General features: G+C 39.6%; 1 protein-coding gene and 2 non-coding genes across 3 annotated transcripts; all 3 read right to left on the reverse strand.

Annotated features, from left to right (window-relative positions):
• Positions 1 to 553: 553 nt before the first annotated feature.
• ncl (nucleolin) lies at positions 554 to 14,311 on the reverse strand. The gene is given in 19 exon segments (XM_052017223.1): positions 554 to 923; positions 1,341 to 1,578; positions 1,865 to 1,988; positions 2,087 to 2,132; positions 2,134 to 2,212; positions 2,465 to 2,503; positions 2,505 to 2,583; positions 2,975 to 3,117; positions 3,217 to 3,260; positions 3,262 to 3,326; positions 3,329 to 3,346; positions 3,667 to 3,791; positions 4,170 to 4,299; positions 7,093 to 7,182; positions 7,949 to 8,074; positions 9,911 to 10,027; positions 10,777 to 10,918; positions 11,900 to 11,995; positions 14,144 to 14,311. Coding segments are annotated over 19 exon segments (1,764 nt in total). The 5' UTR covers positions 14,162 to 14,311; the 3' UTR covers positions 554 to 878.
• On the reverse strand, positions 2,775 to 2,849 carry LOC127572156 (small nucleolar RNA SNORD20). Its single transcript, XR_007956586.1, has one exon. It is a non-coding gene; the product is annotated as a small nucleolar RNA SNORD20 (small nucleolar RNA).
• On the reverse strand, positions 4,378 to 4,445 carry LOC127572155 (small nucleolar RNA SNORD82). The gene has a single exon (XR_007956585.1). It is a non-coding gene; the product is annotated as a small nucleolar RNA SNORD82 (small nucleolar RNA).
• Positions 14,312 to 15,564: the final 1,253 nt, after the last annotated feature.

Genomic DNA, 15,564 nt, shown 5'->3' on the forward strand with positions numbered 1-15,564 from the left:
TTCCAACTTTCAGTTTCAGGATACCAAATGTGCAATTAAAAGAATGGTCCTGATTGATTACCTTGATAGATTTAATTTAATCAAGGTACTTGCTTACCCAAACCTTAGTTGACTTGAAAGCACATGTTGGAATTTGACAAAACCAGGCTAAGTTGGCACACATTGGGCTAAACTACTTTTGATTTTCCAGGAAAAACTTCAACAAAAGTAATAAAATCTGAGTGAGCAAGGCTACAAATTTAATCTGTAGTTGTGCCTATCAATTAATCCCTGGCACAGCTATGCACTGGCCCCAAACTCAGAGCCTAGGGGCTATATTAAAAAAGAAAAATTAAACCAGTTTTCCAGTTTTTTTTCTAATTTCAATAGGCAAGATGCCCAAAATTGAATTGCAAAACAGTTATCTACTTTAAACATTGCTATTAACAATATGAAAATGGAAGTGCCAGCTTCAAAATTTTGGTGGTGCTTTAGGTGAAGTATTTAGAAGTGCCACAGTATTGTAAACAAGTTTAGTGACCAGGTTAATGCACACTATTGAATACCCAAAACATGAAATAAGGTATCTTTTAAATCCATTAGACAGTATGCCAAGCACAACATTCTAAAACATTATTTTGCATTTACTAAAAAAAAAATCAGGAACAGTACATTTACACATTGGTGAAACAGAATACTTAATAAATTTGACAAAAATCCACAAAGGTGTACCAACAATTTGTATCTTAATTGCAAGTCCATTCAGAAACTTGGAGCTCCCACCACACTCCAAACTGCACAGCTAACCACACCATGCAGAACTCTGGAATGTCCGATTGAGGCAATCAGAGGCTCTGTCTGAACATGGTAGAACAGTCTTATCAGCCTCTAATCAAATTTTATTTTCTTTCCTTGAGGACTACCCATCTTTCCACCTCTGAATCCTGCAAAAGAAAATACAAATTTAGGTTCTAATTTGCTCTACTTTGCAGATTTATCACCCTTTACAAACAGCTAGAGAGAAAAAAAATCAAAATATTTAATAATTTCCTCTGGCATGTGACACAGAGCTCAAATAATACAAGTCTCATTTCAGGTAGAAATGGGGAACAAACACAGCAAGAAATTAATACAGGACAGACTAGCCAAATCTGTAGAAACTAGCATTACATTTTTCCATCTTAACATTCTGACAATTTATTAACAATCATACGCAAACTGCCTCTGCATTGATATCCAGATTAATGCCAATGTAGTTTTTGCAATAAAAAGTGGGACCATTCAAAACTATATTAGTGCCCAAATTCAAGGAAATAACAATTTTTCATATTGTGACCTTTTACGGTGATTACTTCTCATACCTCCAAATCCACCCCGACCACCACCTCGGCCACCCCGACCTCTGCCACCAATCCACCTCGACCTCTTCCACCTCTTCCAAAACCTCGACCACCACCACCACCACCACCACCTCGCTGGCTTTCATTCTTGGGTCGAGCGAAGTCTAGTGTAATTTTGCATCCATCGATTTCTCCATCTTCCATCATTTCCTTAGCTGATTTTGCATCTTCTTCTGACGTGAAGTCCACAAAGCCAAAACTAAAACAAATAGCAATGGCATTAATTTTATTATGGGTAAAGATACAATTTGCTCTAGTAATGCAAAAGTGATTACCAAAGTTCACATAATCCATGAATGTATCACTATGGGAAAAATCTTAAATCTGTAACACAACCGACCCCTTATCTATAACTAGGTAAGATAGATAACTAGATAAAGATAGGCTGTGTTTCAATCTTCTTCTCTTGCGAATCCATATACTGTCATCAATTAAGACAGCAAGGAGCTCAATGAGAAGGAATGAAAGAATTTAAAATGTAGTACCCTTTTGATTTTCCAGAATCTCTGTCTGTCACAATTCTTGCACTTGCAGCTCCTTCAAAGGCTTCTTTTAATGTTTCTTCAGTTGTGTCATCAGAAAGGCCACGAATAAATAAGGTCTTGCTGACTGTTAAATGATACAATTAGCAGGCATGTTTCATGGTAAGGCTACCAATTAGAGAAAATTTGAAAATTGATGGGATACATATTATGCATTTTGCTTACCATCACCACCTCTTTGTCCTTGGTTGAATTCTAATCTCACCGTTCTCGCCTTCAATTTCTGTATTGTTGTGACTTTCAAGGGCTTCTTTGGCATCCTCAATTGATTCAAACTTTACAATTGCAAATCTAGAAATTGAAAAGCATGAAAACATTTAAGTGTTGTGAAATGAAACCACAACAGATATCTTACCTACAACTGTGAATATTACTCTGCTTTTCAAAATTAGTTGAAAAAAAATGAGTCGAAGTTTTAGAGCAAGCATGCCTTGAACATAGTTTCATTTAGAAAAGAACTTCCCCTTAAATGTTAATGTTACAATGTGGAGAATAGGCAGACTACTAATAGTATACCAGTTAGAATAAAAAAAATAATCTTACCCTCTTGGTTTGCCATTCTTCTCTGGTATTTTGATTAATGATGCTTTTTTCAAAAATATTCTGAAGGGTCATTTCAGTGGCAGAATATGCCAAATTATTTACCATGAGTGTATCAGAACCTAAATTGAAACTTAATTTGTAAAACTCCTGATACAAAGAGACACTGGAAATTTGAAAATACTGCAAATTCTCAGAAGACAGGGCAGCATTCATTAAAAAATTAACCATTTCCCTTTGCCAATGCAATCCTCCTGTTAAGGATTTCAGCATTTATTTAACTTGTTCTTGATTCAATTTCTCTCCCACCGAGCTGGATCAGTACTTGACTATCTGGAGGAATTTTCAAAAATCATCACAATTATCAGATGGTAATTCATCATTTCCCAGCTATCAGATTTCTACACAAAATTCAGGACAATCATTTAAAAACAGCTTTTCCTAATCAAATTCCAGAATTTGAGTAGGAAAACACTAAAATACAAGATTTTAGATTAAAGCATTCTACCTTGCCGCGCTTGCCCACTTTTGCATTAAATGTGCTCTTAGTGCCAGCGTAGTCAACAATGATGGACCGACCCTCAACATCAATGCCTTGTTTCTGTTTCAACACCATTTCTGCAGTAGCTTCAGTTTCAAATTCAATATATGCAATGCTAATGAGAAAAGAGAAATAGTTGTTTAGAAACCATCTTTGTAAAGCAGTGATGATTAACAAGGGGGGAAAAAAGATCAGCCACCGACATTAAACATACCCACGAGTTCCTGAACCATCACGAGCAGCAGGAATCCTAATGTCAAATAGCATCTTCAAAGATCTCCCTGAGATCATCCTGAGTTATCTTGAATGGAAGGTTCTTTACAAATATGTTCTGCAATCCCTGTCTGTAGGAAAGGGATCTTCATTACTTTTCTTAAGCATTTCATTGCTATGACCACACCACATGAACCAATGTCCACAAACTTAAAAACTTCATTTTTTGAGGGCTGATGGGGTCATAGTTGAAGAAAAAGAAAATGAGCAAGATAACATTAGGTGTGAGATACACCACCCATTACAGTGACAAAAGGTGCCATACCAAGTACAGATGGTGTGCTCTTTGCCAGTGTCCACCAGAATTGATCAGGTTGAACCCATCAATTTTGCTAGATAGTGGTAAGAAAAGCCAGGGCTAGAGAATAATGCAAATTAAATGTAAATTTACCTTGACTGTTTTCCTTGCTGCGTGCTTTATCGAGTTTGACTACCTGCCCCAGCACTTTGTTGCCATTGAACTCCAATGCCTTTTCCAGTTGTTCTTCAGTCTCAAAATCCACATAACCAAATTTCCTAAATCAAGAAATTTCAAATTCACAACAATGCTCAAAAGTATTAAGAAATTCTCTATAGGACTGACTGAAAATACAGAACCAAAATAGTACCCAGAACATAAATATGGCCACTTAAAAATATTATAGACTGGGAATTTCACATTAGATCCTGCTAGAATTAAAATTGTCAAAAAGTGCCATTCCTAAACAACATATCAAAAGATTTAATTTTACCCTCCTTGGCTGGAGGGAGACCATGAAACTGATTTTTGGGGGCAGGGTTCCAAATCCACTCCCACAGTAAATCAGTCATCTAAGCATACACAAACAGCCATCATTAACCCAGCTAGGCGTCAGAAGGGGTTTTTCCACTCTGCTCTCAATGTGGAAAAATTACCTGCTAGATCCAATTCGGACAGCTGCAAACTGTAAGTTTCTTTTTAGTGAAGAAGTCGTTCAGAGTGCTTTCTTCAATTCTTCAAAAGTTCTTTCAGAGTTCAGGTTTCCAACAAAAAGTGAAAAGGCTGCTTTGAAGACATGCAAAAGGAAATTTTAAAAAAATGCACCACTCTTTTTGCTTCAATAATCAAGGTGGTACACTACCAACACATCAGAAAAAAACGGCATCACATATTTCAGTATTAAGTCCCTTCTAATGATCATCATATGTGCAGGTAGGACTCAATAATTTGAATTGAATTGGCTCGCATATATACATTCAAGTCTTTACAAATGCCAACCAAGATGCTTTTTTATTTTTTTATATACTCATGTTGTGCGGCTATCAACTGATTCCACTTTTGAAAAGCTGAGCAAGCCACCCGAAATATTCTAACTCTTCATGGTAAATTAAATAATATCGTTCAAACCAAAATTCAGATTGCATCCAGGAAACAAGAAATAGTAGCCTACCCAAGTTTATTTCAATTCAAGATACTGGTAAGCAAGTAGCCTACCAATTGCCCATTTAATTACATAACCTCTAAGAACTGTATAATTGAAGTTACTACCAGCTAACTCTAAAACTTGTCAGAATAAAGCAAATCTGTGGGTTCTGCTAAAGCACTGAAAATTTTACCATGGTGTGCACTGCCACAGTGCATGGGCTTTGGGTGTACTCAGGGAAGGCAAGTGCAAAGGTAAGCTTCATATACAAAATTATCCTGTGGTAACGATTGACAGGTACTTTGATGAAAACCAAATCCACAGTAACGTGCATTAACTGTAGAGCACAAAACCAGCTTGGAGTCAAATTCAGGCACAAAAATACAAAACAGATGCAAAAAATCTGAAATAAAGGCAAAATACTGAAAACTTTCAGGTCAGGCAGTATCTCTGGAAAAGGCAACAGTTAATATTTTCATTCCAGGGCCTTCACCAGAACTTTCCCAGATCTGATGGCACCTTTCCCTTCTGCTCAAGGATATGGATTTAAAACATTGATCGCTTTTCCCCCCACCCAACCCAAGTGTTTACACCATTTTTGTTTCTATTCATGAATACCACCAGCTACAAATGAATCTGTGGGGTACACAAGAACTGTTTTCCTAAATCAGATGTGAGTTACTAACGAACAGGCTACATTAGATCTAGTACTGTACAATGCGAAAAGTTTAATCAAATAATCAAAGCCAAGATCTTAAATCTACACAAAGTAAACTACAAAGACATGAGGTGCAAATTGGCTGTGGTACTTTGGAGTCTGCATTGAAGGCAATGCAGAATGTCCAAATACAGTTTACTCCAAAAACTGACCAAGAAAAGTGACCCATCCAGGGCCACCAAAGAAGTTAAAGCACCACTAAATACAAGGGCAGTGCTTGTAATGTTGTCAAATAGCTGTAAACATGAGGACTAGAAGATTGTCAGAATTCAAAGCCTTGATCATCCTGTCAAAGAAAGGTAAATGCAACACAACTGTAATCCAGCAAGATTACAAAAGTCTCCAATAGGTACGTAAAAGAAAAAAAAACTAGCCAAAGTTAATATGGGCCCATTACAGATTGAAGTAGGACACACTAATTTAAGAGCATCTTCATGCAAGAAAACCTTCCAGATATAGAACAGCAGGTCTAGGGACCGAGAAGCTGAAAGTAGCATTAGTTGACAAAAAAAAATCCTTGTAAAATTAATGCAACTGATAGCCCAATAAATTTCCATGGCCTGAATCCCAAGGATTTGAAAAAGGGCAGTTTTGGAGATATTGGATTATTAATTGTCATTTTCTAAAATTCCAGATTCTGGAATGGCTTGGCTTGCAGAAAATAGAAGGTAGAAAATTTGACCCCATGGGCTCAACAGGGATTGAGAGAAAAAAAAAAATCAGGAACTACAGACCAATTATAGCAAAGTGCTTAAAATCTATTACTAAGAAATGGGTCACAGGTTGAGGAAAGAAATTACTTAACAAAGCCACTCACTTTTGACATCGCAGCAGAGTAGAGAAAAAGGGAACACTAGTGAACGTGGCATTTTTTTGGATTTACGGAATGCTTTTGATAAACACAGCATTGTATTTGATACACTGGTATAGATTGAAGACTCGTGTTCACAGGGGCCAGAGTGTCCTTGTACACAAATAACTTAAAGTTAGTTTACAATTAGGAAGGAAGACTTTTAGTTTGTCTTAATTTCAAGAGGAGTTTGTGTGTCCTATGGCAATTAGAGCCATGGTGATACTGCACTAGGAATAGTTTGTGCAGATCTGGTCTCCTCCGAGTGTTTCATAACAAGGATTGATACTGGAATCCAGAGATATGGGTTAGTACAGGAAAGAGGCAGAGATAAATTATCAGTTATGCCCTTTTCAAATGGTGGAGAATAAAAAGCCTACTCCTATTTCCATTTAAGGATTATAGCAAGACTTACCTTCAGTGTGCCAACTGTATTCCCTGCAATATTTAAAGGGATCAAACAATTTTTCTCTAATGCTGACGTGAAACCACAAGGTTTGCACCCGTGGCAACTCGGTTTCTTATTTAAGTTTTAACTCAATGGCATCCATTTTTAAGACTGCCATTTCCATTGTTCTCAGCACAAATGCTCATAAAATGACCAGCCATCTTCCAATTTCAGTACATTCCATGAGCCTCCAATAAATAAGTGTAAATGTTCTATAGCTTAATCCCTTCCCAAATCTAACTTCTACCTTTCCTACAACAGTCCTTAAGCACCATCAGGTCACTAATATCTTTTGAGTTATTATCATTTTACTATGCTATTCTAAATCAGTTGATTCTCTTCCTGACCTATAAAATCTTGTGGTAATTTCAGCAGATTGCTTTAATTTAAAATAATTTAACAAGTTTCCTTGCACTCACCGCAACTGCCAGTCTTCTGTTTCTTAGCTGGTGTCACTGGCTTCTGCTCTTCTTTTTTTCTCTTTCCTGCTTTCACTGGCACAGCTACCTCTGTAAGAAAATCCGGTCAACAAAAGATTATCCATCAAGATGGAACAAGTGACAAAAAGATGGAACTCGTGCTTGGCCCTCAGCAACAGGCATTTTAAACTGAATGAGCATTCAAACAGGATAGAAAAGGCTTGGAGAGATATGGGCCTTAATATAGGCAAATAGGATTAGCGTAAAAAGGCATCATTGTCAGCATGGATGAGATGAACCAAAAGGACCCGTTGCTGTGGTTCTATGAAACCACTACAACTGCAAGGATTTTCAGTGGCAGCCATTCAGAAAGTAACCCAAGTATCATGCACTGCGCAGTCTATTCACAAAACATGGTAGGCGGACAACCTTATTTCTATTACAATCTAGTTGTGGAATCAGTAATAAGAGGGGGAATCCTACTTAAATTTTAGAATAGTAATTCTAAAATGTGTGTGTGCAATTGCAGGAGACATTCAACGTCTGAATGCCTGCTGTAAAGCTGGTTCCTTTAACTTGCATTTAATGACAGGAAAAATTTGTAATCAATCGGTATAGTGAGCATTACATACCCCATGAGTATCTATTACCAACAAATGGAATTTTACTAGGAATAGGAAAAGTTTATGAAAATACACATATACCAGTTACATACCCATCTCAGCTACATATTTAGGCTTATAAATACGAGTGAACAAAATACAAGAAATTATAAGTAACACGTGAAATTTTAAATTCTCACCACACAAATCACATTTAACACATTTATAAATCACCTTAGATGCTATTAACTTACCCTCAGCTTCCTCTTCCTCCTCCTCATCATCTTCATCATCCTCCTCCTCCTCCTCTTCATCATCATCATCCTCCTCCTCCTCCTGCTCCTCAACTTTTACCAACCCAGCTTTTTTCACTTTGGGTGCTGTGCTGTATCCATTGCCTCTTCCTCTTCAGATTCTAATAAATGGGGGGGGGGGGGGGAGAAAGCAAACAAGTAATGGCCTGGTCCTGTCCAAGTTTACCTGAAACAACAATTCATGGAAACCAAAATGGGAAACAATCAAGCAAGAGTCAAATAATTATGGAGAATAACCATGACGTATAAAAGTATGTGTACCCAACAATCTTCCACAGTGAACAGAATCAATTGGGTTTAAAATGGGCGGTGTGGACTCGTTGGACCAGAAGGGCCTGTTACCACGCTGTAAATAAAATAAATAATAAAAAAAATCACAGGAAGTCAACTTCTGGTTGGTTGCATCTATGCTGGCTCTACACACACCATGGAATTTCATCGTTCAGCCAAATCTTTCCACCACAACTGATCCCATCACTTCAGGTAGTATGCTCATGATCAACAACCCAATACAAAAACCAATAACCCTCCACATTTCTATTGACAGGCCTTTGGATACTGGCTCTGTTAGAGATTGTTGGTCAATTGACATCCTTAAGCAGTAGAAGCCAGTTAATACAACCAAGAACCAGTCCTTCAATCTAGGACAAAGATAGCTGCAATGAATACACACCATTGTTTGCAGAGGGAGCCATCTTTCAATAGTGTTCAGTGTTTCTGGATTCCTAACAAGGTGTTTGAAAATATAAAGGTGTTCTTGTCAGTCGAAATGTGCTCGCATTGTAAATATGCAATCCTATGAAGCCATTTGCCTCCACCCACAATGTTGACATTGAACTGTATTTAAATCAATCTGCCATCATCCTGGTGCTTTAAAGATCTCAATGACCGAGGTTAAGTGACATTCTTCCACAATGTCCACTTATACTGTTTAAAGATCTATTATATCTAATGCTTCAATTTGTGGAGCTCATTTAAGATTCACAACAGGATCTACATCTGGGCATGCAGCAAATAGTAATTGTTGTACAACTAAAAACCAAGTATTTGGAAAACTGAACAACAAAGAAATCAGAATTTATGAAAGATACAACAGCAGCTACTCTGTGTAAGGAGGGTACTTTCACCAAAAAAATACAAGCAGCAGTGGACAGTTCGTATTTTAATATTGCTCACTTAGTAGGATTAACCAGTCACTCTCTCATTCAAGCATTACTGTCATCACCAAGTGCAATTTAATTTTAAATTAATGAGTTACTTGGCAGAGAAACATTTCTCCCTCCATTCTGTTCAGTCTGATTTTCAAATGCTATTCAAGATGGTTCCCCTCCAGTCAAACGTTTCTCACAACCACCACCTGTAATTGCTATGAATCTAACTATATTATAATCACCATAACCCTAACATTCCCTCCACCAAAAGACATTGGCACTAGAGACACAGTTGTACAGGGGCTCCCCTTGGTTGCCAATGACCCAACGTACAGAAATCTGAATCCAAACTCTCCCATACATTTTTAAAGTTACTAATCATACATTTCACTGTATTCATTAATGACTGGACACAGTTCATACTCTATTACTTCCATTATGGGTAGTGTTAGGGTGGTTATTCAATGAAAAATAGCAAGTGTATACAGAATGATACAATGTGGGTAATTATTAAAAATAGATAAGTTTCTGACTTGCAGAAAAATTGACTTCAGGATAGTTCTCAGGGAAGAAAACCCGAAGTGACCAGGGACTGCATGTACAAGTTAGAGTAAAACTGACCTAAAAAAACCCAGAAGCCCATGAACTAAGTTTTAAACAGGCTGGTTTCAGCCATTTCTAATGGGAAATATGTGCGTCAAAAACATGGTGACAATTAATGCATGATCGCAACCAATTATACATGATTTACCATCTTCCTCCTCATCATCATCATCCTCCTCATCATCCTCATCATCCTCTTCAGCTTCTTCTTCAACCAAATTAGTAGCTTTCTTGGTCACAGGTTTTTCTTCTTCAGATTCTTCTTCTGAAAAAAAAAAGAGCATTTACTATATAAACCTCTCCATATATTTGCTTCCTCCAGGAAATCTGATTTTATACAGATATTGCAACATCCTTTGAAATTTTAAATGTGGGTTAGGAGAGAGTGAACAATGACAAATTGTATGGGGCAAGACTCCAGGTACAATGCTAACAGACATCATTTTCAGATGTGTCAGCCGTACATTAGCCATGTGCTCACCAGCCTACATTGCTATTTAGTTTGGGTGGGTAGGTGAGGTGGGGTGCAGGAGCAGCAAGTGTTACAGATCCCAGGTCATTTTAGGCTTCCTGTCTCTAATTTTTTCCAGCTTACATTCAGAGATTTGAACTCATCCATATTTGGTTCTTCAGCGTCCTGACCCGAAACGTTGACCACCTGCTTTTCTCCACAGATGTTGCCTGGCCTCCAATATCAGTGTTTTTCATCTAGATTCCAGCATCTGCAGTCCTTTGTTTCACATCCATATTTGGACTGAATACCTCCAAAGTAGACCACACTATCAGCTACTGAGGCCCCAAATTCAAGAGATACTTCCTTAAGATCTTAAACTTTTCTCCCCCATTGAACTCCTCTTAAAACATGACTAAGCATTTGATCATCAGCCCTAAAAATACTCCAACTGGCTTGTCATAGCAGTGCTTAGAAAGAGGATTTTTACTACAGAGATGTTATACAAATGCACACTGCTGCACTACCAAATAAGATAACAAGCACTGACATTCCATACTCACCAGATTCATCGTCCTCTTCATCATCTTCCTCATCTTCACTGCTCTCTTTTTTTACAGCTTTGCCATTCTTTTTGTTGATGGACTGTGGGGTTGCTTTAGCAGTTGGAGTGGCAGTCTTTTTAACAGGAGGTGCTGGTAATTCCTAAATTAATGTAATTTAAATGAAAAATTCATGGAAATTAGTAATATTTCCACTGTAAAGTTAATGGGTGACATTAAATCTTATAAAGTCACCAGAACAAGCAGTAAAACTACCAAAACCTAATAAACATACAATCACATAAAAACTTGATCCCAAAAACTACCAAATTCATACTTATTTTGCAGCCCCTTGTACAAAACTGAATAATATGCTTGCTATTGAACCTCAAATTGACGCACAAACATTCTCAGCCTTTATTAACACTAAACTGATAAAGCCATCCATTTTCTATACAAAGGCTTCATTCTCATGGCTCTTTTCATAGATCCTAAAAGAACCAGTTGACAATTACCTTTTTTTTAAACTGCCACAAAAAGAAACAAAATGAGGCAAGAAGCTGGTGATATTGCACATCAGATACATATTGGCCCAAAGACTACACTGGCTGTATGCAAGCATAGCAAGCTGCACTCCTTCCCTTTCCTGCTAACCCTGCAATTTTCCTTTCAAGTACTTAATCAGAGCCCCTTTGACAACTACCCCCTCTGGCAATGCATACTGATCCTAACTAAATGCCATAGAAAAGGTATTCCTCGTGTTAGCTTTGAGTCTTTTGGCAAACATCTTTATTTCATGCCCTCCAGTTCCTGAGTCTCTTGCCTTTGGGAAGTTTCTTCCCATCTAGAACCTTCATTATTTTAATTCTCTCTCAGATGCCCTCAACTTGTGTTCTAAAGAGAACAATTGCAGTGATTGGCATCAATCCACGTAATGGGTCCTTTATCCCTGAAAACAGAATACTAGGTTTAATTGCCCTGATCCTCTTCAATGTTCTTTTGTCCATATTTTCATGGAGGGGGGCTTGAACCCACAAATTCCAGAGAAGCTAGTGGGACTAGATAACAAATCAAGAGACCAGTCATGAATACCCACATTAATCTTGCAAAAAACTGATCCATAATGAACCCAGCATTACATTACCTCTTCTTCACTTTCCTCTTCAGAAGTGGACTCTTCAAAATCCTCCGGGGGTGGAGGTGGTGCTGCTTTTTTGGGTTTTGCTTGCTTTTTACCTGCCTGGTCAAAAAAGTCAGGATTAGAACTCTGCATTACATTCAGAGTACAAATCCTCTCCTTCCAAGGAGGAATAATTTCATTGAAATGGGTCTGGTGAAGATTCCCAAATTTTAGTGGTTGTCACTACCTAGGTAGCAAGGTAAAATTGTGAAGAAAAAATTTGCTTCTTTTAACCATCATTTAATTTCCCCTCCCTCAACAAAATTGTTCTTTTTTAAAATAAACACCCAAGACTCCCCTTTCATACAAAAGTATCTTATTGGCTGTAACATTTTTTGACTGCAGTACAATTAAAGCCTTGATTCAACACCTATAAAGAACAATCTATTAATTTGATTTTCCCCAAACTCAAGTTCATAACTTTCAGCTGTATGAAGCATTTCTGCTCTACTAACATTTGTCATATACAACAATTATTTGAATAGGAGCTTTAAGTTCACAGATGACAAAAATTGTTGGTGTATTCATAGCAAGGAACACATGTTCTAGAATATTGACAAGTTGATAAGATGGGCAAAGCTATCATACACAATAAATGCGAGAGCTTGATGAACATGGGGACCTTGCTGTACAAGACAAGGGACCCCTGAAGGTGATAGTATAGAAATACAAGTTTAGCGAAAATAAATAAATTGCAGATGCTGGAAATCTGAAATAAAAACAGAAAATACTGGAAATACTCAGCAGGGCAGGGCTGTGGGAAGAAAAGCAGGGCTAATATTTCAGGTTGAAGACCCTTGCATTACAGAAGGCATATTCTTCTTCAAACAAATGTCCTTCATTTGCCTGGACATTGAACACAACAGCAGTGAAGTTATGGTACAATTTCATAAAACAATAGTTGGCCATAGCTTAAGTACTGCACACAGTTCTGGTCACCACAGAATCAGAAGAATGTGATGGTGGTGTAACAGGTGCAGAGAAGATTCACCAGGAATGATTCCTGGGAAGAAGCATTTCACTAATGAGGTGAGACTGTAAAGGCTGAAGTTGGTTTCCCGTGAAGCAGATTAAACTCGGGGGCATAAAAATGGCAAGAAACGTTTACCCAAAGGTGAACAAAACTAGAAATTTGGGATAAGAGGTAAAAATGATTTAAGGGGAGCTGGGGATTTCTTTTTAATCCAGTGTGACAGAAACTCTCACATTTAACAAGCATCTAACACTTGAATCATCAAGACATACAAGTCAATATGTTTAGTACAAATGGGTACACGATGGTGAGCATGGACGTGATCGACCCTCAAGGGCCTTTTCCTACGCTCTATGTCTATGACTGCAGTCATTGGATTGTAACGCACAACTATTTCCAATCTTATGGTTCTTCCATAACATTTCCATCACTTTATGCTTATTATACAATTATTAGCAATATTATTTAAGCAAACCTCCCTCTGAAAAAGAATCCCATTAAGTAAAAGCAGCTTCAATCCCCAAACACGTTTGCAGCCGCACGTGTTTTCTGAACGTGGGCGACTTCCCAGAGGGCCGCGCGGCTTGGGCCCGTCCTCTCCACCTTCCCCGATCCGGCTCGAAGCAAAGGCCAGGTGCAACGTGCCCCTAAGCGGCGCGCCGGCGGCGACCGAAGGACGGCGGGCGGGGCAAGGAAAGAGGGAGAGGGAGGGTTGAGGGAGAGCGCGCGAAGCCGCTCGGTGCCGCCACCAGCGCCACGCGGGACACGCGCGCGCCGCCCGTCCGCTCGCGAGATGTGGAGCAGGAGCCCGGATGGCGTGAACAAAAACCCCCCTCCTAGCACAAACCAGGCCCGGCCCGGCCCGGGAACGGACGGTGTCTGCGGGGCGGGGAGGTTTGAAATGGGACGGTGGTGTCCGCGGGGAGGGAAGGGGAGGTTTAAAATGGCAATTTAGAAGTACTTAGAACACTTAAGACACAACTTTAAAGGAAGCGGCGAAGTTGGGAGGGAAGCGGCGGCGTGGAGCACCCCAAACTTCGGGGCCGCCGCGACCGAGCACTACGCGGTCGAGCGCCGCGCTCACGGAGCACGGATCGAGTCGAGGCCTCGTCGTCGGCGCCGCGCCAGCACCGCGACACATCGGCGTTCATGAGGAGCTTTCCCGCCCCAACCCCAACCCCAACCCCAACCACCCCCCGACGGACGGTCACGCGGCTTGTTCACTCGTAAGTTACCTTGACTAGTTTCACCATTTTGTGACAGAATCGTTGGGATTTTTTTTAAATCCCCTCACAAACCGATCACTCGACGCTGGCGAACGGCAACCCACGTGTTACAGCGAGAGCGACCTGCGCAGCAAAGAGAAAGCCACGGGCAACGTCACCGTTCTGAAAGGCCTCCTCCGCCACGTGATCCGCCTTTTACCCCACCAGCGGCTTCCGTTTGGAACCGCCCCTTTAAACCCGTCGATCCAATCACACGCTGGTTTATGAATCAGCCCTTCTCTTCACCAGTCACTGCTCAAGTTACGGAGCAATGCAATTCCACCATTTGTTAGTGGCACTGACCAATTAGCGTTGCCATCTGTGACGGGCAGCAAATCAGCATTAACTCTACGGCCTGAGTGACGAAGGTGGACTTTTAAAATGGCTGATCAGGGCGCCGGACGGGGAGCGGTTCACTGAAAGCCAGTAACTAGCTTGTTTTTTTCCGAGAACGTGAAAGAGAGTCATCGCGTAGTGTAAATTCTACTGATCTCTTGAAAGTTGTCATGTGACGCGTCAGTAATTTTTTTTAATCATGGAGTTTTTCCCCACGTGAAGTATTCTTGGGTCACGAATGTAAAATGGCTCTCAGTTGTGGGAGGAGCAGGAAACTATTTTCTCGAACTCCTTTTGTGATTCTTGCGGGCGTTGCACATCTTGAAAATGTTGCCGGATATTTGAGAAGTCGTATTGTATCTAAAATTGGACGTTGGGAAGTATCCCCAAGACTTTATCACGTTTGATACAATAATCTTCATCCTATTCATGTGACTATTTAAGAGCCTTTTAAATATATTTGCCTCCACCACCACCCCTGGCAGCGCATTCCAGGCATCCACCACTTGTCTTTGCACATTTTCTTTGAATTTACCACCCCACCCCACCTTAAATGTACGCCCTCTAGTTATAGACATTTTGACCCTGGGGAAAAAGATGCTGGTTATCTATCTATGCCTCTCAATCTTACAAGCTTCTATCAGGTTGCGCCTCAACCTCAGACGAAATGCTGGAGGAACTCAGCAGGTCGAGCAGCATCTATGGAGGGAAATAAACAAGTTGACGTTTCAGGTAGAGACCCTTCATCAGGACTGGACTAGATTTCTCCAGTTACAGCAGCCAGAGTAACAGAGGGGAAGAGCTTGCAGTTTTATTTTAAAGTTGTGTGATTGGCTAAGTATGTGGCAACTCAGCCAATAAAAGGAAGGTAGGGTAAAAGCAGAGTTGTCATTGTGAAAGTGGGCCAGTGTAGGAGTAGGAATCTGAGGCTTTGGAAAAAAAATTGTTGTTAAATGAAAAGACATCAAATTATAACTAATTAAATAAAGTAGGGATGCAGGATCAGGTGATGTGTTGTAGCTGCATGATGTGGGAACTGGTGGACCCTTTTATGG

The sequence above is a fragment of the Pristis pectinata genome, chromosome 6 (assembly GCF_009764475.1).
Source record: "Pristis pectinata isolate sPriPec2 chromosome 6, sPriPec2.1.pri, whole genome shotgun sequence".
Lineage (NCBI taxonomy): Eukaryota > Metazoa > Chordata > Chondrichthyes > Rhinopristiformes > Pristidae > Pristis > Pristis pectinata.